Raw genomic sequence first — 23251 nt, 5'->3', positions numbered from 1 at the left:
GAGCAGCCCACAGTTCCTGTGAACCAATATCCTCTCAGACTAAAGGGCACCTGGCTCAGGTTCTTCAACATAAACACAGCCACAAGCAGCTCACCAAGGACACAGCAAAACTCAAGTCCCAGCTGCGGAAGAACCCATAGCACCAACGCTACCACCATCCACAGGGGGCTGCAAATCTCTGCCCTCTGCATGGCCCCTCACCCACATCGGGTCAGCAAACAAGTGGAGGTGAAGCAGGTGCCTGAGTTCCCAGGGCACAGCACGGTGTACAGGCATCTGACACCAGTGCCCTTCGCAAACTTGCATGCAAAGCCTCAGAGGGGCAGGGGCACTGAGAAACATACAGTTTAGTAAGAGCCTCACATTTCAGTGACTGAGTCAGCAGGCCAGAGTCAAAGTCTGACCAAGTGCTGTGTGTCCCCATAATGGATTCCAGAACACCCAACAGCTGGGTGACCAACACTGTCCCCTGCAAAGCTGGCACTAATTCTCAAGAGTCGGAATCCAAGTTGCTGATAGTTAACCCTATTTTTCTTTCTTAAACCCCATTTTTCTAATGTGTCAACTCAACTGACAATCCTGAAGGCAGCTTGCCCCTATACTCACATTTCTGGAATCTAAGATGACTTAAGGCTTGGCTTTGGTGGTGTGCACCTGTGGCCCCAGCTACTTGGGAGGCTGAGGCAGGAAGACTTACAAGTTCAAGGCCAATCTCAGCAACTTAGTGAGTCTCAAAATAAAAAGGGGCCATGGATGTAGCTTAGTGCTCCTTGTGTGTAATCTCCAGTATCACAAAAAAGAGAAACAAAAAGAAAAGATGGCTCAAGCAGCAGAACAATGCAATGAAGATGGAGCACAAGGCCAGGTGCCACTCACTCCACCTCTGTATCTGAGACCCAAACTCACAAAAAGAATAAAAAGGAGGGTCCTGGATCTGGCTGTCCACATGCAACAGGGCCCTGAAAAAAGGGCTCTAACATTCAAATATGTATTTCTTTTTTTTTTCCTCAATAAATGTCCAAGATACAAATACATCAGTGTGGGGCCAGGGCTCCTGTGAAAGGTTCCCAGTGTGCCTGGCTGTCAGGGTTCCTGTTACAGAAAGTGGGGCCCAGGGCCTCTGCGATCTTTGAAAATAGGTCCCAGGGTCCAGGGTTCCCTGCGGAGCTGCACATTTGCCCCCATGAAATCTCTTTACTTGGGAGCACGAGGCCCGGCTGGTCTCCTGGCCATCGCAGACATCAGGGATGGGGTCTGCAGGCAGGAAGCAGTGCTGCCAAAGCTCTGGGGGGACCAGGCCTGACTCCACCAGAGCCCTGGAACTTCCATGCCTTTGAAGCAGGTGGGACTGTGGGTATGGGGCATGAACACTCCTAACCTGAGGCCAAAGCGAAGGCGATTTTCCCTTTCTGTCCTTAGCACATCACATTCACTCTTGTGACGCCGTAAAAACCACCTTGCAGTGACAGGGAGGAAGATCTTACTGTGAACTCTCTACTGCCAGAGAACTGAAGGTGGATACCCTGTGGCACTCCACTCAAAGACAATCAAACCAAGAGCATTACAGGGAAATGTCTTCCCCAATGTGGACCCAGGCTGCTGGCAACTGCAGCTGACCGGAATGTCACTGCCCTCCCTCTAGCTCTGGTGACCATGTGTCATGGTGACAGAAGGAAGTGTTCCTTCCCCAGCACCCTGGGGTAGGACGCGATGGCTGACTCACCTCCACACTCTCCAGGGACATGAAGCGGCGGAGCTGGCTCTTCAAGCCGGCCCTGGTCTGCTGCTCTGGTCCGCATCTGGCTTTGGTGGCAGAAGCCCTCTGCTCTGGCTGGCTCCGACGGCCGTACCACTTGGAGCCACTCACATACTTTGGTGGGACAGCATTGGAGGCAGCTGGAGAGAAAACAGGTGCAGGATCATGAAGTGCTCCAGGCCCACCAGTGTCGAGCCTGTCACGTCCAGAAGAATCTGAAGATGCACAGTGCACAGTGAAGCCCTAGCAGTGTTAATTCAAGGTCCACTAACAGGGTTCCCCTGGTACGATGGGGGAAATGAGGCACCAGGGCAGGAAGGTCCTTCCACTAAATTCCACCCACTGTTTGCATTTTTAAAAAAATATATTTTGCTTCTGTTAATGGAACAAAAAATAAGCACAAAAGCTAGCAAAAGGAAAAACTTACAATAACCTAAGAATACATAGCTCCAGAGACCTAGAACTTCCCATGCTTCACCACAAAGACATACAGAAGCCTGGAGGGCACAGGCCTGCAGGTCAGAGGGTCCAGGGCGGAGGCGGGCAGGGACACTGGTTTTGAGATTTATGAGAATTCACTGAATCCACACTACTCTATCCCCACCTCCATCCTGTACATCTGCACAAGTCTACAAGGTGCGTGTGGGTGGGCAAGGAGATGGTGGGGAAGACACAGAGGTCACACATGGATCCAGAGGGAGGAAGCAACCAGAACAAGACAGCTGGAGAGGGACCCCTCCTCCTTGTCATGTTGGGGGGGGTCCCTCTCCTCTATGTCTGCTGTGGCTATCATGGGGAGTCCTTTCAGGCCCATGAGGTAACGCAGGGAAACAAAATCTCTGGATGCAACGGAAGCTGTGTTGCATGTGGGAAGCCATGCTGGAGGAACTCAAGGGTGCTTACGACTCTGCACCACGGGCCCTGCCACAGAGGGGACGGGGCTCTGTGCTGCCTTTGATGGCCACGCCCTGGGGCTGAGACCCACACACCTGGGGACTGGGCACCCACTGGTGTCTGCATCCTCTCCTCAGCCCCCCGGTCGGTGCTGACCTCAAGGTGCTGTGCTACCTGGCATCCTCCTCATCCCCAGCCAGGCATTCTCTGGAATGACAAGTGCCTGGGAGTGTAGTGCCCTACCCAGAATCAGCCACTTAGAGGAGAGCATCCACATGGCTCACCAGCTTGGGGACAAGAAGTTAGAGCCAGGCAACAGTGACCAAGGTGGCCTTCATCTCAGAACCATGGGGCCCCTCCCTCTGGGCAGATCTCACTCTAAGTCTCCTGGGCCCAGGATCTTTCCAGCAGCCTTCAGCCAGTGCTTTGTCTACCATTCACCCCACCCCCGTAGCACAACTTCAGGCCAAAGCTCTGTACACCTGTGTGCCTTCTCTAGGAAAAGTGACATAAAGTCCCAAAGTGCATTGAGTTATACATCCAAATGATGGCCTTGAACAAGAGGAGGGTGATGGGGAGCAGGACTGCTCTCTAAAATCCAGGGTATATGTCACACCATGAACCTTGCCCTGCATATCCATAGCCTGTTTCTCTGATCACCATGGTGGGTAACAGAAGGATCAGCAAGGAGATGGGAAACCCAAAGGAGGATGACATCGTGACCAGCATCAAGTGGGGCCTGAGCACAGAGCTCTCAGCTGCAGGTACAGCAGAGTGAAGAGGGGGCCAAAGGTGCAAGGTAGGAGAACAGGTGTGGGGATGAGCAAGTGGGGAAGGGAAGCAGGATGAGAAGGAAGGGAAGGGAAGGGAGGGGAGAGAAAAACTGAATCATGAGAAATGCATGGGTCCAAACTGTAATTGCTTCTTTGGAAGAAATGAGAACAAGTTGCATACGTGGAGAGTTCAGAGCTCAGGGTGCCCACGGCACGGAGAAGGGCTGCAGCACCTCAGGCACAGATGGGGAACACACATCCCTGGAGCAGGACCTCCACTCCCTAGGCACCTTTACAATGGGATCCCAGCTCCTCCTGTGAGTGAGGAGAGCAAGCAGCTGCCGTACATCTTGGAGGGAAGGGTGTGAGTCAGGACTGCACCCTGAAAGTGGTGTGCGCACAGGGCTGGCTCAGGTCCAAGGTCCCAACCCCAGGTTGGAGGAGGCAGAAAGGGGACACCAACATCCATGGGACAAGCAGTGTTCCAGCAGCACAGCTGTGCACAGGGCCCAGGACTTTTAAATTGCAAAACAGGTTTGAATCCTCCCACCACCCACTCATTGGGGTCTGGACAAATCCCTTCTCCTGGAGCCTCAGCTTGTCATTGAACACTGAGGATGATAACATGACACGACTCGGTGAGGGCAGAGGATCTACATGGAACACAAGCCCACAGCTGGGAATCCAGATGGTACTCGATATGGGTCCTCAGCCCCTTCCCTCTCCCAACAGTGCTGTCCCAACGCTGGGCCCACTCCCAACCTTCAGCAGGGCTGGATCTTGACCTAGCTTGACCCTAAACTTATGGCCCCACAGCTGGCCCTGCCCCTCATCTGCAGCTGGCCCTGACCCTGACCACGGTCCCCCAGGGCAGCACTGCCATCTCCCGGCACATCGGCCATGCAGCACATTGTCTGGGACCTATGATCAGTAAGTCCTGGACCAGCTCCTTTCACGCCCGAGCAGATCCTCCCTGTGCTCACACGAAACCCACTGCTCTCTGGCATGTGTGGCCAGAACGAGGAGGTGGCTGCCCCCCCACCTTTGCTAGCCAGTGCATCTCTGTCCCATCCACCCCTTCTTATTCTAACCAATCGTATAGCACAGTGACAAGCAGGTGTCAGAGGTCCTGGGTGGTGGCCGGCTGCCTGCACCACGGAGGTTGGGTGCCTCCTCCCATACACCCGCCATGTGATCCTCAGCACTCTGTGGCAGGTATGGTGCATGTCACCCTGAGACAATGCTCACAAACAGGAGATGAAGGGAAGAAAACCCAAACATCCAAGTTCACACAGCTTGGCAGTGACAGGAAGCAGGATTAGAACTCAGTTTTCACAGCTGCAAGTTTTACTCCAAAAGACAACAGAGAAGCAAGGCAGTGAAAGTGAGCTGATAGGAGAGCATTCTCTCACCTGATTGCAAAGAACCAGTTTCTTCACTGATGGAGTTGCCACCAGCCTTGGACGACAGCACAGCCACGAGCCCTTCCTTAAACTCCTCGAAGTTGACCTGCACAGGGTTAAGGAGAGGTGACAGGGTGACTGCAGAGCCATGCTCACCACCATAGCCTCTGGGCTCCTCTCAGATGGAAATATCTGACTGCTGCCCTAGATGGAGAACATTTGTCTCAGTTTTCTACATATGTACTTAAGACTGTTTTCAACAGAAGAGCATGAAAGGTAAAAATGAGCCACAATTCCACTGTCAAATAAATGCTTTTATAAAGGAGATCCAGCAACATAAGTAGGAAAAAACAGCTAGGCAGTGACACAAACATGTAGTTTGAGGAAGCTGAGTCAGGCAAAGTGCTTAAACTGAGGAGTTCCAGGACAGCCTCGGCAATACAGTGAGACCTTGTCTCTAAAAATAAGAAAAACTTACAAATGAAAATAGTTCAGAAAAAGGGAAACTGATGGTCATAAGACATTAACACTCATAGAGCAAACAGCCATGGTATCACAACCCCACTAGAAACAACGCTGCCAGCTCCTTGGAAGGCTCTGCTCCTGTTCCTTCCTGCCGATACCGTTACATGATAGTAACACACATCCTTGCTTTTCTGCACCTAACCCGCATGCATCCCTGAAACACAGGGTTCAGCTTTCCTTCGATGGACTCAGGCGTACGCTTTTTCAGGTCTTGCCCCTTTGACTCACACTGCTTCTTTAATGAGTGTCCTCGAGGCTGTGCACAAGCAGAATTCGTCCACCGCTGATGCACAGTGCTTCACTGTGACCAGGGCAACAAGCAGCCCAGGTCCTGCTGTTTCCAGTGTCCGCTTATCAAAAACAAAATGCTTTCAACACTGTCCCGTATGTCTCCTGGGGGTTTCTCCACAGGCCAGACCTAAGAACTCCTCAGTCACTTTTTAATCTTTAAGTTTCACTTTCTCCTATCAAAAACCACCTGGCTTTTTTGGGTATTTACATGGTGAATCTTTTTAACAAACTTTTAGTCTCAATTATGTACATCCTGATGTAGGTTGCCTCTTATTAACAGTAGATAGATGTTTCTAATCTGACAATCTTTATCAATTAACTGAAGTATTTAGTCTGCTTACATTCAATTTACTGGTATATTTGGATTTAAATTTAATATTTTACTTGCTACTTTCGATGTGAACTTTTTTTAAGTTAATTGGTACATTTTAGGTATACAATCTGATGACATTCATCACTGGGAATTTGTACCTTTACATGATATATCTTGGCCCTTTTTTTTTTCTCCCGTACTGAGGATATGAACGCAGGACCTTGCACTTTTTCTTTTTTTTTTTGTCCATAATCAAAACTTAATTGAAAAACTGACATCAAAATAGGAAACCATTGCTGTGCACCCTACAAAACCAAACATAATTACACTATCTTAGTAGATTATAATTACTGAACTTTTATGATAAGGCTTTCTGTAAAAAAACAAATTCAGGAAGTTGTATTGATTGCTAGCGTTGCTTTTTTCTAAACAAGCAAACTTCTGTGAGTCTGGCCTTTCCTCCTGCAGGCTGAACACCCTACACAAAGAACCATGGTCTGAGCATGGCTGAAAACCGTTGTAATCTTGTTGCAACCTCAACATTTTACATCCATAAAGTAAGAATTTGGACTTTGAACTAGACGTTTCATTTTGTTTTTTCTTTTCCTCTTCCAAGGAAGGGTGTAGTAAATCTTTCAAGGCAGACGCGCTGCAACTGAGCTAAATCCCCAACCCCTTGGTTCTTATTTTTTCCCCATTCCCCTGCCCTCCCTTGAACCCCTCCATCTTTCCCTACTTACAAAAACTTGTTTCCATTTTTTCCCTTTTCTCATATTTTTTTCCATTCCCCTACCCTTAATGTTTGTCTTTTTTTTCTTTTCTCTTTTTGGGTTTACTGTATTTTAGGACTTCATTTTTCTCTTTGTTAAGTTAGAAATTGTATGTAGTCTATTTTCATTCTCTTACTGCTTCTCCTAAAAACATGTAACAAATTTATTTATTATTATTTTTTTTTTTTTGGTATTCAGGACTTTGAGCTTTCGAGGCACGTGGCAGAACCACTGAGCTAAATCCCCAGCCCATCAAATGTACTATTAATCAATATTTTCACCCTCTTCTATAATACAAAGCCCATGTAATGTTTTAACTCCCTTTGCTACATTCCTGACTTTTAAACCTTTACCATGCAGTTTATTTATATTTTGTACCCTTACAAAACATCATTTTCATTTTATGTGTTTAATGTTCATTTAGAATTATCCACATATTAACCACTAGGTTTTTCATTTCTTCCTGCAACCCCATCTCCTAACTGTGATAATTTTCCATCTATTTAAAGTACTTCCTCTGGAAATTCATTTTTCTTGCATATACTGGTGGCAAACTCTTCTAGGTGTTTTGGATGTTTTAATATCACCTGTAATCTTTTCAGCAGAACATCATTTATAGCTTAAAATAATAATTCATTCTTCTCGGATGGCGGGGTACTTTATGTTCACTTAAACAGAAGGGATGAATGAGCAGCGACACAGTTACACAACTCAACACGACACTGCACCAACCACTCAGACACAGGCACGTGAATGTGGCTCTTAGACGTCAGCTGGTGCACAAAAGGCCAGGGTATGCCGGTGTGCATGTCAGAGACAGGCTCTGCGGGCCTACCATGCTGGTAAAAGGATGCTGCAAGGCTCTGGTGACAGAGGGGCTGAGAGGGCTCAAGGAGAGAGTTGGGTGCTGGTCACACAGGTGTGCTCTGCTGGGAGCGCTTACTGTGCTGCATACTTTGCTGTGCTCTTTTCTCCATGGTGATGAAGTCCCACAGAAGGAAGAAGACAGGAGGGTTTCCAAGCCAACATCACAGTAGTGTTGGAGTGGCGGGCTCAGGGTTTGAGGCTCTGCTGCCTCTTTGATGACAAACTGCCACTGTCCCCAGTCCTCTGTCTAGGACATGTGTGCATCGCTCCCTGACCTGAACTCACATGCACCTGGGGCAGGAGCTGCCTGCTGTACTCCATGTGCTCACTGAGCAATCACCTTGATAGCCTCCCACTGCTGAGCAGAGTCTCATTTCCCACATAAGCTCTTGTATGGCTTTGCTCTTGGAAGGTATGTGTGCTGAATGTTGATATAGGTCAGCTATTACCTTTTCTTTTTTATTTTGTTCTTTGAAACAGGGTCTCACTATGTAGTTCAGGCTGGCCTTGAACTCTGAGTGATCCTCTTGCTTCAGCCTCCCTAGTGTTGGGGTTACAGGCATGTGCCACCATGTCTAGGTGGTTATTTTCTTTTAGTAAACAGGACTCTGGCTCCCCTGGTGGTTGCCTCCTTGGAGTACTTTCAGATTGGGAATGAGGTTCTTTGTTCAAGAGCAAGCATGTGTTTACCTTAGCCATGAGAGGACTGAGGGTTTACAGCCCCGACCCATGTAGGTGCAGGCAACATGGTGGCTGACTGAGCTGCAGTTGGTCTCTGTCCGTCCAACAGGTGTCCTGTTAGGGTTCTCCAAAAATATGAATCTGATCTACCAGACTTTCTAACTTGGATGAGCCTGGTTTTCATATCTTTTTCCTTGGCCTTTTGAGTCCCCCAGGACCACAGATCAATCTCACACTAGATTATGATGATAAAATATTCTCAAGACAAACATGCTTTTGTGTGTTGAGCTTACCAGGTATGTGATTTACCATACATCTTTGGACTGGTAATTTCTCTCTGGTTTCTCCTTTCTTACTGTTTTTGAGATTTTTGTTTTTATTATTTTGTTTACCTTTTTTAGTAGCCTCTGTGAAAGTTCAGCTTGAGTTTGTTGATTTGCTACTACTGAAATGCTAGAAGTCTCCATTTTTGGGAGGAAGGCTGTGTAAAATTTCAAACGCTTGGATCTACCAGAATTTACGTAACCTACCCTACAATGACTGGTTGCTCTGGTCTTCAGTGCCGGTATGAATGGCCTTGTACACATGCCAGTGGAAATGTGCTCCTGCTATCTGTGCATCCTCAGCACACGAGGGTGCCCAGCATAGGAGTTGCTTAGAAAACACCTGTGGAGCATACAGACGGATGATGAAAGGGCAGTGCTGCTTGATCTGTGTCTTTGGTAGTAGCTATCAGTTTCTTCTACCCAACGGGATAGAAGCAATGGGATGTGTGTCCCTGTCTGATGTTGTTTTAGCTTGACCCATTTTGCCTGTGTTTTTGTTTCCTGGGTCTCGTCCTTCACAGCCCCTAAGACAGGGAACAGCCCCGTGACATTCTGGGAGGTGGCCAGGAGACACCATTGCATCTCCGCGTCAACTGAGACTCATTCTTGCAAAACAAAGGGGGAGGACCATGATGAACAGTCACTTCCAACTTAGGGTTAGGGTTAATTATTAACCCTAATTATTGCTAATAACATTGTTAAGAATCCCTTTTTAAAAGATTATCTGTCTAAATTTTAAATTCTTGAGATTAAGATCCTCACTGCTGTTGTAATAGAAACAAGATGACATATCGTAAAATATACACGGAAACTCCCACAGAAGTCACAAGGATTTTCACCCTATGAACTTTGCAACTTGAAACCAGATCTTGGTAATGTTTCTTTAAGATACAGGAGGTAAGGGCTGGGGATTTAACTCCATGGTTCTGCCGCCTGCCTCTTAAGTGCAAGGACCCAAGTTCAATCCCTGGTACAAAAAAACAAAAACAAAGCAAAACAAAACAAAACAAAACAAAAAAACAATGAAAACAAAAAACAGGAGCTAAAAATAGCTATAACTTGGGCTGGGGATTTAGCTCAGTGGTACTGTTGCCTGCCTTGCAAGTGCAAGGTCCCGAGTTTGATCCCTGGTACCAAAAAACAAACAAAAAACAGGTATAACTCTATTGTTTTCAAAAATTATCTAGTTAATACTGTTCTTCACTTGTGTAAATGGACTTCTGTATTCATGACTGCCATTTGCTCGTACATCAGTCCATATGAGGAAAATGGACGTACGGTTTCTGAATTGAAAGCTGCTTCTCCTCCTGGATGAAGGTGTGGTCAGGATCCAGATAACCTTCCTAGAGGACTTTGAGTCTCCCAGGGTTCATCCCCATCCATCCTAGACAAAATTACTGGCCTCCAGAAGGGGGCATTTTTCATTCTCACAATTGTAGTTTGTACTTCTTTTGTCCAATGCTTGATGAATTGTAAGCTGTGAAATTTTTGAAGATAATCTGCCTGCAAGGCACTTCGAGATTTTGTCTCTGCATGGCTTATCAGCATTTGAATTACTCCTAGATCAAACCCTATGACACACTATCACCCATACCAAACATTTTCTCCATCCCACTCTAGGATAAACCATGAAAACACCAGGATAAATAAAGTACACAAGCCTGTGTAAGTTTCTTGAAAAAGTAATTTTCAAAAAACTTCGTACATTATAGGACTTCTTTTTTTTTTAATTTTAAGTGTAGTATTTATTAGAATTTATAAATGTAAGCATTATAATGAAGATAAAATATTTCTGTTATATCAACAACTTTCCCCCGGGCATGGTGGTGCATGCCTGTAATCCCAGCACTCCGGAGGCTGAGGCAGGAGGATTGCTGTGAGTTTGAGACAAGCCTGGGCTACATGGTAAGTTCCAGGTCAGTCTCAACCACATAGTGAGACCCTGTCTCAAAAAACCAAACAAAAAACAAACAAACAAACAAAAAACTAAACAACTTTCCTCAGGTAGGTTAATATAGGATCTCCATAGCATGAAACAGAAAATTTGCTAACAAATTTCCTTTGATGAGTATCTTCAAGTGACATTTACAAAGTGTATTAGTCACTTTCTCATTGCTGAGACCAAATACCTGACATACACAATTTAAAGGAGGAAAGATTTATTTTGGCTCGGGGTTTCAGAGGTTTCAGTCTGCCTGTTTTCAACTTGACATCCAAATACATTTTCTTAAGGTCATAATTCCAACACCAAGATGCAACTATCCTGTGTATAACTGAAAACTCACTTAATACTTTCCTCAAAATCTTAATAGCCCCCAGCACTGCTCTGAAGTTGAAGTAAAATCTCCTCTGAGAAAAAGCCTGGGCTACATAGTAAGTTCCAGGTCAGTCTCAACCACATAGTGAGACCCTGTCTCAAAAAACCAAACAAAAAACAAACAAACAAACAAAAAACTAAACAACTTTCCTCAGGTAGGTTAATATAGGATCTCCATAGCATGAAACAGAAAATTTGCTAACAAATTTCCTTTGATGAGTATCTTCAAGTGACATTTACAAAGTGTATTAGTCACTTTCTCATTGCTGAGACCAAATACCTGACATACACAATTTAAAGGAGGAAAGATTTATTTTGGCTCGGGGTTTCAGAGGTTTCAGTCTGCCTGTTTTCAACTTGACATCCAAATACATTTTCTTAAGGTCATAATTCCAACACCAAGATGCAACTATCCTGTGTATAACTGAAAACTCACTTAATACTTTCCTCAAAATCTTAATAGCCCCCAGCACTGCTCTGAAGTTGAAGTAAAATCTCCTCTGAGAATCAAAGAAAACTCTTACCTATGAACCCCTGTAAAATTCAAAAAGCAAGTTATGTGCTCCCAAGACGCAACAGCACAGGGTAAACAATCCTATTCCAAAAGGGAGGAACAGAATAGAAGGGAAATGACCAAAGTATACCTGAAACCCATCAGTGAAAACAGTAAATCCTGTAGCTCCATATCCATGGCACATGGTGGTAAGATGTGAGTTCCAGAGAGCTTTGGCACCTCTGCCCTTATGGCCTTGCCAGTTGTAGCCCACATGCAGGTTCTGCTCATTGCCTGCAGCGTTCCTCGGCAGACATGCCATGTTCCTGGCATATCCAACTTTCTGGGGTCTCCCCTGGAGCTTTACCTTCACTCTTACTGCCCTCTCAAGAGCTGCTGGCAGGAACTTTGGACCTGAAACGCATTCTCTAGCCTTGTAAACCTTTCTCTGAAATTTGGGTGGAAACCTTGGTGGCCCTATAACTTCTGCATTCTGCATATCTTAAAAGCCAGCTTCACATGGACAACACCAAGGGTTTGCAACCAGTGTGAGCAGAAGCCAGGCCCACTTGGACCATGGCTACAGTGGCCTCTGAGTGCCTAGATGCCTGAGCATGATGAAATGAATCCTGAGGCGTGGAAAGGTGGGAACAGGAGGCCCAGGGGCTGTCTTCTAAAAGGAAAGGTTCACACTTTTGAGCCTTTGAGCCTGAGATGGGTGGATCTTGTTGATGGTTGAGATGCCCTCAAAGTATCTATTCTAGTGCAAAGTATTTGTTTTCTTATTTTTGAGCCAGGGATCAAACTCGGGACCTTGTGCTTGCAAAGCAGGCAGTGGAACCACTGAGCTAAATCCCCAGCCCTATTTTTTTTATTTTTATAGGTAATAAAAAAGCTTTAATTGGAAGGTTAGAGGGAAGGTATGAAAGGATTCCAGCCTTGGTAACTGGAGAGAGTACAATGTGATATAGGGGTCTAGACTGACCCACTGCAAAGGTGGGAAGCCAGCTTTCAAGTATTAGCTGGTGGACTGGGGTCTGGTTGATCATTATCTTGGGCTTGGTGTCATAGTTCTGGAATCTTTGAAGTTGAGGGATGGTTACATTCCCAGGAAAGGACTGTCTCTGTCTGCAATGGTCTTAGTCATGTAAGGCTCTGCCTTTTCTAGAATCCAGAAAATCACAGATTTAGGACAATGGCTGGAGGCTTCTGGGTATAGCTGAATGTCCCTGTAAACCTCTCATCTTGTGTCCCCAGTCTTGAAGGAGATGAAACCATAAGAATTCAAGGATAATCAACACTGTTCAGCCAGATCCTAAATGACCAACATGCCATATGTAGAGCTGAGAAGAGATCTGACCCAGGATTTACAGTGACAAGGAAACAAATGAAGGTTGAGCTTTGTTCTGCTTTTAGTCACCTATTGGGCACTGCAGGCCAAGTGAAGAGCCACTGTTCACAGTAAAAATGGCTTTTAAGTTCCTGACTAACCCAGAAGAAAACACAAATCATGCTGTCAATGAGTAGCAGATAAGGAAGGATCAAGAATTTTGCCTGTCCCCCATCCCTATGGCAGTCCCTGACTATGTCATGAGTGTCATACACCTGAGATGGCTTCTTTTTAAAAGCACTCATCTCTTCACCAACCACACTTATCTTGGCTCCAACTTTACACGTGCTTCTTTTCTGGCTAAAATTTGTTTTTCAAATCTCTCTGTTCTGCTTTTTGGTCCTGATTCTCACTACAGACCTGGGTAAGAGCAGCTAGCAGAACCCATGTTACAACCTAAACACCGTGTTGCCCTGAAATTTACCCCACCGGATCCATTAGTCCATTGTCCTTAGGCTTAGCCTCAGACAAAATTTTATAGCATGAATAAAATGTGCCAGAATATAACTACCATGGCCTCTAGTCCAATTCCCAGTATAATCTTTATTCCCATCTGAAACCTCAAGAAGAGACTTTACTGTACTACTGTACAGTACTGTACTGATACTGAGCTCCTACCAGAACTGCCTATCAAGCTCTGCTTACAGCATTTTAGGGATTCTGCAGCCTGCATCTGCAAACATTCCAAACTTCTGCAAACAATTTTCAAAGGCTCCTGAATCACATATTCAGGTATAGTCACAGCAATGGACCCACTTCCCCAGTAACAATTTTCTGTATCAGTCAACTTTTCCATTGCTGGGACAAAATACCAGACACATACAATGTAAAGGAAGAACAGGTTTATTTTGGTTCATAGTTTCAGACCATGATCAGTTGTCCCCAAGGCAGAAGCATCATGGCACAAGGGCATGGTGGAGGGAAGCTGATCAATTCATAGCATCCAGGAAGCAGAGATAAAATGGAAGAGCCAGAGAGGGAGGACCAAGAACTAGATATAGTCCTCAAGGTCATGCCCTCATGACCCACACAGAAGTGTACTTTACTAATTTTCTAGGTGTCTCTCAAGCCAATCAGATTTAGAACCAAGATCCACTGTCACAACAGCTAACAACTAAACCTAGTGATCTTGTGAACAGAGGCTGATACTCACCCTGGTAACGTGGTTGTCTCCAAGTAGAGTATGCAGGAGGGCAGGCAGCTGCTTCTCCAGGTGGAGCTTCCGGCAGAGTTGGGTCAGCTCCTCTCGGTCCAGAAAGCCTGTCCCTGTGCTGTCACAACTGCTGTAGACATCCTTGAGCTGTGAGACATAGTGATTATCGTCTTCGTCCATCCCATAGCAGGCTGACCTTGGCAGGGGAAAAGAAAAACATGAGGACAAATTTCATGCCACCTCACATATTCCTGATCTACTGGGCAAGTGCGAGTGCAGAGCTGGCCAATGAGAAGAGACAGCTGGAGCCTCTCAGACCCAGTGCCCTGGGAGAGCACGGCCCCCTCCGCAGGAGAGGCAGAGCACACTGGCAGGTACAGCAAGGATGGGTGGTCCTTTGACATCAGTCACAAGAACCAGAATGTCCCTGTTGTGTTAAAAAAATCTATTATACAATAACTTGAAAACAGAGGTAAAGATGAAGGGAAGGAATGGGAAAGGGAGATAAATACAAAGAGCATTAAAATCATCCAAATTTCTACCACCTGTAAAAACTAGCATTAAATTTTGGCAAATCAACATTCTAATTCTTTTATATAAATCTACCAATGTGTTCTTTTCTTATAAATTCAAGTATTTACTTATATAAATAAAAAATAAGTAGCATTTACTATTGCAATAAATAAAATTGCTCATCAGGAAAGGTGGAAACTCCAATAAATATATACAGAGAACATTAATAAATTCAAAATAAAATCATATAATTAGTGACCACCTAAAAATGCTCAAATGAAAGCAAAGAAATACATTTTTGACAAATTATTCAGGCTAAAAACCTCCATCCTAACAATCGTAAGAAGAGAATCTCCCACATCACTGTAGGTAGGACAACCATAAACACTGAGAGAAGTCATAGTGTCATTATATTATCAGGAAATTTTACTCAGCACTCTGGGAGGCTGAGGCAGGAGGATCACAAGTTCAGCCCAGCCTGGGCAACTTATGGACTTAGTGAGATTCTGTTTCAAGTTAAAAAAATAAAAAGAGGGCTGGGAATGTAGGTTGGAGTGAAGGCACTGGATTCAACACTAGTACCTCAAAATAATAATAATAATAATATTAACAACAACAATGGGATAATTCACAAGCATGAAACAATAAAGCAACATCTTTTATAAGAAGGGCCCAGCACAATAATGCTGATTTAATACAGATATACCATGAAGGTACAGGTGGGATGGTTGCATTGCCATCACCTTGCAAGGCACGGAGGTGAATCAAAACTGAGGAACTGGGATGAAATATTATATGGCTTATTTTATTTATTTTTATCTTTCCCTGAAATGAAAGAATTACACTAAAATATGCTTCTCAGAGCTCTTTCCTGTAGCTTCCCTTGACCCCCAGCTGTGCCATGGGTGGTGAGAAGCCCCTGGGTGTCTCCAGTAGGATGATGAGGTCCTGGCGGCCATCTGTGGTTTCTGACTGTGGCACACCTGCCAGCAGGGCCTTCACTTCCAGATGCAATACAGCCAACTCTCAGGGTGCTGCACGGGGCTGACAGGAACCTGGGGTAAAGCAGTGGTGACAGAGATGTGCTAGGCCAGACTCTCAGGGGCACTGTATGGTGGAAAATCCTTCCCACTGGCCTTCAAAGTCTGGTCAAATCATGGACATGACCTTCTAATGACAGTCACCAAAATGTACATGAAGTAACCCCAAGGGCTCACAGAGGTTCCAGGGTCCCTGAAACCCGCTGTGCAGGCAGTGACAGTGTCAGCCAAAGAATGGTCACATTCCTGCTGCTAGTGTCAGTGGAAAGGCCAAGGGTCAGGTGCCTGTGACTCACTGGACTCTTCCTGACCATGCAGAGGAGCTCCAAGTCAATGCAGACACTTTCAGTGCCACCGCACAGCTGGGGAGATGGTGTTCTCGCCCCAGCCCTTTCTGTGAGGCCTGGGGGCCCCTGCATGGCCATCTTAGGCTGCTTCACTCTGGCTGGTTGCAGCTTCTGTGACTCAGCTTTCCACTGATGCCATGGTAACCAGAAGATCTTTCTGGCCTATGGGCTGCTAGAAACCACAGATCTCCAGGGAGCAACTATGGGTGCATGCCAGGTTCTTCCTATATGGAAGCCACTGCCGATTCTAGTGCTTACTGTGGTGCTGCCACCAATAACCTCACGAGGCCTGTTCCCACGCACAGGGTGGGGTCCTATTTCCAGAAGTGTTTCCTGGCCTGTCTTCCACTCTCCTGAGAAGAGCAGTCAGCTGCATCAAAAGCACAGGAACCCGGTGTCCTCTATTTAGACTTCCTGAGGTTGAGAATGCCACCACACCCCTCAGCCCTCCCCTCCAGACCTGGGGACGAAGCAAAGAAACAGTGGAGTCCCCTGGCCCTGAGCGGGAGTTCTGCCTGTCTCCCCCTAGCCCTGCTGGCAGCTGGCTTCTCTGTAGGTGCCCAAGTGCAGCCTCAAACAGAGCTCTTGGTCATAAATAACAAACACGACTTACCCGGGCAGTCTAGAGGCCTCTTTGGTTTCTTCTTCATCAAAACTGAATTATTTATTTAATCTTCCTCAGGAGTCCACATGTGCAACATGCGTGCACATCAAAACCACCCAAAAACCTGGCCGGCCCGCAGCAGCCAACTGCAGAGCTGGGGACAGTATTCCAGACAGAGAGCAACTCTTGGTTTCTCACAGTAGTATTTTTTTGAATTTGAAATGAGTAGAACCTCAATAGTTCTGATGCCAGAAAGCTTAATCTAAAATCCAAGCATAAATGCTGCTGCAAAGGTGAAGCAAAATCCTGTTTTCATCCCATCTCCAAAGACTCTAGACACTGCCACAGAGACAGACGTCCCTGGCCACCACGCTGCAGGACAGCACAGCCCTCTGGAGGCCGAGGAGCAAGGTGTTGGTTTGCACTTAATTTATGCACAGCGCTGAAGGAATTTAATCTGCCCCTGGGAATCCACCAGGGACCCAGAACACCCCTGCAACAGGAAGCAGCTCCAGACTAGGCCTCAGCAAGTCTGCTCCCCCTGCATAGAGGGGCAGCCTTCAAGATGAGATAAGTGCATTCCTTAGTGGGAGAAGGTCACACACCCAATAAAATACTGAGGCCACTTTTAGGTTACAGCTGAGCAGCTGGCAGCAGCAGTCCCAACAGTCTCATGCTCCACAGTCTACCTTCACACCTCGGCAGTTCTGAGCCACCAAAATACATTTCAGCATTGTTTCCTTGTTTTCCAAATGTGTGTTATCTGCTTACCTCGCTTACACAGGCCCTGAATAGCTCAGCAATAAAATTCAAAACCTATCCTTTTTTTGTGTGTGTGTGTGTGTGGTGCTAGGCATAATACCCAGGATCTCATACATTCAGGGCCAGCACTTACCACTGAGCTGTATCCCAGGCCTGAAAGTTCCCTTTGGTGTCAAAACAGTTTAAGAAGCTCTCTTTTTTATTGTTCTGGTTCCAACAACATAAAAATAAGCTGATATCTCATTTAATCATTACTCATAACATTATTTTTTTCCTACAAAGTCGTTTTTAGACCAAAAACTGTAAAGATAACAAGTCTGAAAACTGTTTGGGAAAACCTACTTTTCTGGGGTCTCTTAAAGAAGACACCTTGATCTGTACTGACGGTATACTCTGGTGTCAGAGTCCTGTTTTAATGTGAGCTTTGTCACATTTGAGCTCTGTGATGTGAGACAACTTACTTCCTCACTGGGCCTCAGACATCTGCTATGAATAACCTCACAAGGACATTATGAGAATTGGACGAAGTCATGCTAAACATGTTAACGAGGTAGGTGCTAAGGTCAGGACCTGGCACAGGGTAAACACTGAATAACTATAGGCATGGCCACAGCTATGCAGGCAGACATGTCTCCGGTCACTTGGAACATAGGTGGGCACTTACTGCCTGCAGGGTTAATAATCATACACAGATAATCCTGTATATTCAAATTCTATGTCAACAGATGGAAGTAAACATTTTTATAATCACATATACTTTTGTTTGTGCTAAGACTACAGCTATAGACGTAAATTTTATGTCTATACATATAACTGCAGAATAGCCACACAGTTATCTATACATGGAGTTTTCACATATAGTTATAAGTATATAAAATGAGCTCTTTCTATGGATCTCATTACAAATATAGAAACCTTTACTCTCAGTAAAGATGCCAACATTTAACTTAAATTCAGCTACAGAATTCTACTATAAAGAAAGCTGTGGCCTTCCCACCTTCATTTCCTAGAAAGAGCTATTAACAAAGTAGAAAAAACACAGAATTAGAAAACCATAATTTTTGCAGCTACATAACCAAGAGCAGAGGAGAAGTGACTATGCAGGGAGGCCTAAGGGTCAACCCTCCACCAAAGCAATCATGCAGAAATTAGAGTCAATTCTTTCCAAATTCTGGAGCCAGACCAGACATAGAACAACATGGCAGGAGGAGAGGCAGATGACCCTTGTCAGGGGTGTGCGTGTGCCAGTACCAGCTCCCACTCTGCAGTGCTGTGACAATGTGGGCCCTGTCTCTGTAGAGTCTGAGCGCTACCTGGGTAAGCAGTGGGGACCCTTCCCGCGACAACACATTTGGGCTGGTGGCTTCTGAGGGCCTACAGCGGACACCTGCCTTACTTTCACCTTTTAGAGCTGTGGCAGGTTCCCTCAGAAGCATGTACCAGTAAACACTGGGACAGGAACACCTTTTGGGAAGGGAGTCCTTTGCCAGCTCACGGCTGACTTGAAAGAAAAGTAATTTCAGTCACCACATGCAACAAAGATTACACAATTTGCAAAAATATCACTGCAGCCCTCAGTCAGTAAAAACTTTAATCCTGAGGAGTGGCTGAATCAGAATTCCAGAGTTACCACAGTATGATACTCAGAATGTCCAGTTCTTAACAAGAAACTACACAGCATACAAAGAAACATGGTTCATTCACTTGGGAAAAAAATGAACAGAAATCTAAATTGAACCTGAGGAAGGTCTGATGCTGGAATTAATTGTTTTTGAAAGATGCTAAATCAACTGTCACAAATATGTTCAATGATCTAAAGAAAACCACGGTCAAAAACTGAAGAGAAAATGTATAACTGATATTTTGTAACAGGAAGAAAAGGTCTAAAGGTATTGGGGAAATGGGAGGGGTAAGGGAATGGTAAAAAGTGAAGAGAAAAGATAAGAGAAAGGAAAAAAATGGAAACAAAGTCTTTGTTAATAGGGAAGGGTGGAGAGGGGAAGGGAGGTTAGAGGAATGGGGAAAAATAAAAACCAATAATGCCATGTAAAGGTACAAGATTTCAATGATGAATGTAACTGTACTGTATATCTAAAATGTACCAATAAAAATTTTTTTTAAAAAAACTGAAGGAAAGACCAGGCATAGTGGTGCACGCCTGTAATCCCAGCACTTGGGAGGTAGAGGCAGGAGGATCGCTGTGAGTTCAAAGCTAGTCTGGACTACACAGTGAGTTAAAAGCCAGCCTGAACTACATAGTGAGACCCTGTCTCAAAAAAACAAAACAAAACAAAAACATGAAGGAAATGAGGAAAATAACATATGAAGAAGATAAAAACATCAATAAGGAAGTATAAATAACAACAAAAAAAGCAAATATACTATAACTAAAAAGCACAATAACTGAAATGACAAATTTACTAGAATCGTCCAGCAGCATTTTTTAGCAGGCAGAATGAGCAGTGAATGTGAAAATAAAACAATTAAAATTAAGTAAAAAAAAACAGAAGAAAAATGAATAGTCTAAAAGTCTGAAGACCAAGGAGAAAATGGCACAGAAAAGTTTTTATTAAAAAATGACCCGAAATTTCTCACTTTGATGGAAGACATTCATTTACAGGTTTAAGACAATAAAATCTCAGAGGGATCCCTATCCTGAGATATATTATGACCATGTTGTTGAAAGGCAAAGATGATGCTAAGGTTTTTTGTTTTGTTTTGTTTTGTTTTTTGTATTGGGGATGGAACTCAGGTCCCTGCGTTTGCAAGGCAGGCAGTAGAACTACTGAGCTAAATCCCGGGCCTGATGTTAAGGTTTCTATCTAGATGTCCCCCCAAAGCCTCTTCCCTTAGAGGCAGGGCTTTTGAAAGGTGACTGAACCATGGAGGTGCTGTTAAAATGTGGGGTCTGGTGGGAAGAGGTGGGTTACGGGTGGGTATATATTCCTCCCCAGCTCCTCCTTTCATCCTCCACTTTCTGGCTGCCATGAGGTGAGCAGCTTTACCCTACCTAGACACTTCCACTATGTAAGGACTGAAACCTCTAAAACATAAGTCACAATGAACCTCTGTTCATTTAAGTTTCAGGTGGCCAGTATGTTGTCCCAGCAACAAGGAGGTAACTAAGACAGATGAATAGAGAAGTCTGAAAGAAGCCAGAGAGAAGTGACTCATCACATGCAAGGGAGGAGACTCAGTAAGATTAACAGCTGACTTCCCATCAGAATCCAGGGAGGCCAGAAAGTGGTGGGGTGACATATTAAAGGACCAGAAGAAAACTATCACTAAGAATTATAATCTGAAAAAATTGTCCTTTGAGGGCTGGGGATTTAGCTCAGTGGGGCCACTGCCTGCCTCGCAAGTGCAAGGGCCTGAGTTCAATCCCCAGTACCAAAACAAAACAAAACAAAAAAACTGTCCTTTGAGAATGAAGGAGGCACCAACAATATTTTTAGATAAACAAAGTCTGGGTGAATTCATTACCAAAAGACCTACTGTACAAGAATTACTGCCACAGGAAGTCTTTCAGGCTGAAATGTGAGGACCTAGATAGTAGTATGAACCTTTGTGAAGACATAAATAACACTAGCAAAGATTATTAGACAGATAACATAAAGGCCAACTTTGTTTTTGTTTCTCTTTTTTCTTTATGATTTAAACACATGTCAATGAGCACACAGGTACAGAAATGCAAATGTGACAATAACAATGTCAGCTCTCCATCACTATGACAAAATGTCACACACAACTTAAAGGGAACAAAAGTTATGTTGGTTCATGGTTTCAGATCATGATGCTTGACCCTGTTTCTTTGGGCCTGTGGTGGCCTAGTACTGTACATCATGGTGGGAGTTATTTCCCTTAATCCTGTTTTGTTTGTTTCCAGCACTGGGTATTGAAGCCAGGACCCCACACATGCTAGGCAAGTGGCACACCACTGAGCTAGAAATACCCCAGCCCTTTCATTTTGAGACAGGGTCTTACTAACTTGCCCACGCTGGCTGTGAACTTGTAACCCTTTTGCCTCAGGCTCTCAAGTAGCTAGGATTACAGGTCTGTCCTGGCACATCCAGTTTTCCTTGAGTCTTTTCCTATTTTGTCTTTTCCTCCCATTCAAGTTAAAATCCACTGAAAGAAATTTCATTCTCCTTGAAGTCTGCAAGGTCAACTACTGCACTGTCATCCCATGAATAAAACACTAAGGCAGATTCAGGAGCTCCTGTTCCAAGCCATGCTGGCACCATGCACAAAGACACATGCTCCCCAGGCCCCCCCATGAACACCAGAAGGGCTCCATGGACAAATGTCAGGTTCAACAGGTGCTCAGCCAGGTCTAGAAATACCCCTTCGAGAGGCAAAGAGGCTCAGGAAGGATCCAGCCCCCAGATATGTTGAGGAGAGACAAGAGAGCCCTGGTGGTGAGCAGGTGGAGAAAAACGTCCATCATGCATCTCCACTAAGAAGATGAGGATGGAAAGAGCTTAGGAGAGCAGAGAACGGTCTGGGGAGGAGACAGATGGGGTAGCAGCAGGAGACCTAGGAAGGGGTTCTTCTTTTGCAGCAAGTGTGTTGGATGGCATGTAGCCTTAATGTTTCAGATCACACTCACACTGCAGGGGTGCAATTACAGGGTCCATGTGCTGCCTGAAGATGTGGATTCCTGCACTGCTGGGGCTCATAGGACCAGCACCCAAAGCCTCAGGTTCGGCCCTGCCCTGTTCTCCCCTCTCCTTCCAGGGCTCCAGTCACAGACTTCAGATTGCCTGGCCTCCTTGGTGCCTCTGTTGCCCCACCTTTCTGTCTCTCTCAGGCCCTTCTGGGCATGTCCCCACATAGTACCACAGCTGCCTCTTCCTCCTGTTGGTAAAGCTGGGGGTGCAGCTGAGTTGCTGCTCTTCTCCAGAATTAACCCTTTCACAAGCTACTGAATCCATTTAATGGCTTGTAGCTCTCTGTAGGGATTCCCAACCTTGTCTCTCATCTCCCTCAGCGTAGTTTTCCACACTCTCATGACTGTGCCCTCAGGAGCTGGGGACACGGTTGTGTTTCATCCATACTTTTGGGTCTGAACTTTCCAACTGTGTACCAACATGTCTAACACTAGAAAAACACGGGCCTGAGGATGACTCCTCCTCTAGAGAGAAAAGGGTATCAGCTCCCTGATAACATCCTAAGTGTGATTATGGCTGAGATGGACAAACAAACACTGGGTTTGGTCCTGAGTTTGTCTGAAACTTTGGTTCACTCAGATGCCTCAGTTCTCCTCGAGGTGCTGACCCTGGCTGTGGGCAGGGGAGCAGGCGTTTGCCTCAGTGGGCCTGGATGCCAGCTCTGTCTGCTGAGCTGCATGGCTGTGACAGGGCCCTCAGCCTCTCAGGCGATGCTGACCTACAGAGTCCAAGACCACGTACTACACCTGCTGGGCTGAGCTCCAATGCTGCCACACCTGCCAGGTGTGGTCCATGAGTCCCCGCGCCCTGGGATTCCTCAGTGTCGTCAAGTAGATGCTGAAATCATTTATCCACCATTTTCTACCTGAAGAGGTCTAATTGACCTAGTCTTATGCAATGCCATTATATTTTTTAAACTTACAAGAATATATCTGTTGTTTTAGTTAAGGCCTATTTACCTTTACACATATATTTACCACTTTTCTTTTGGCTTTCTTTCATCCTTTCATTTATGACTTTCTATTTTATTTTCAATTATCTTAAACATGTTTTATAAAAGGTCTGACTAATTTTACACTGAGGCCAATTGCCCCAGTCCACTGTGGGCAGAAAGGGAGCAGGGGGAGTCAGGGCTTTCCTTCCATCTCCGAGCTTCTGCTTGATTCACGCACATGAACTGGTGCTCTGGGTGAGATCCCTAAGGCTCCATGCAAGCCTAAGGCCTCTGTTGAAAAGCAAAAATATTTCAAAACACACTGACTAGAATATAATGAATGTGCTGATGGAACAAACAGGAATTAAAAGCATTCGTTTAATAATCATTTCTTTGATCTCCTTCGAACTGATAAGGACTTTTTTTTTT

At 45.2% G+C, this 23251-nt stretch overlaps 1 protein-coding gene and 1 pseudogene across 6 annotated transcripts in view; both read right to left on the bottom strand.

The window, feature by feature from the left end:
• Ninl (ninein like) overlaps positions 1-23251 on the bottom strand; it is a 74985-nt gene that overhangs the window by 35670 nt on the left and 16064 nt on the right. For 4 of the 6 annotated variants that reach the window (XM_033761147.1, XM_033761146.1, XM_033761148.1 and 1 more), the window contains 3 exons: positions 13953-14148; positions 4836-4932; positions 1724-1896 (listed from right to left, as the gene is read on the bottom strand). In XM_033761147.1, coding sequence (XP_033617038.1) covers positions 1724-1896; positions 4836-4932; positions 13953-14148 — 466 coding nt within the window. Of the gene's footprint in view, positions 1-1723; positions 1897-4835; positions 4933-13952; positions 14149-16465; positions 16699-23251 lie in introns of those variants that run through there. The other 2 variants (XM_010625617.3, XM_010625620.3) reach the window with 2 other exon arrangements.
• Positions 6365-6599, bottom strand: LOC117285171 (annotated as a pseudogene).

Source organism: Fukomys damarensis, unplaced genomic scaffold (assembly GCF_012274545.1).
Source record: "Fukomys damarensis isolate Sample0158 unplaced genomic scaffold, DMR_v1.0_HiC HiC_scaffold_7, whole genome shotgun sequence".
In the NCBI taxonomy this organism is placed as follows: domain Eukaryota; kingdom Metazoa; phylum Chordata; class Mammalia; order Rodentia; family Bathyergidae; genus Fukomys; species Fukomys damarensis.
The sequence above is the reverse complement of the archived record's forward strand: the minus strand, read 5'-3'. Positions and strand labels throughout refer to the sequence as shown.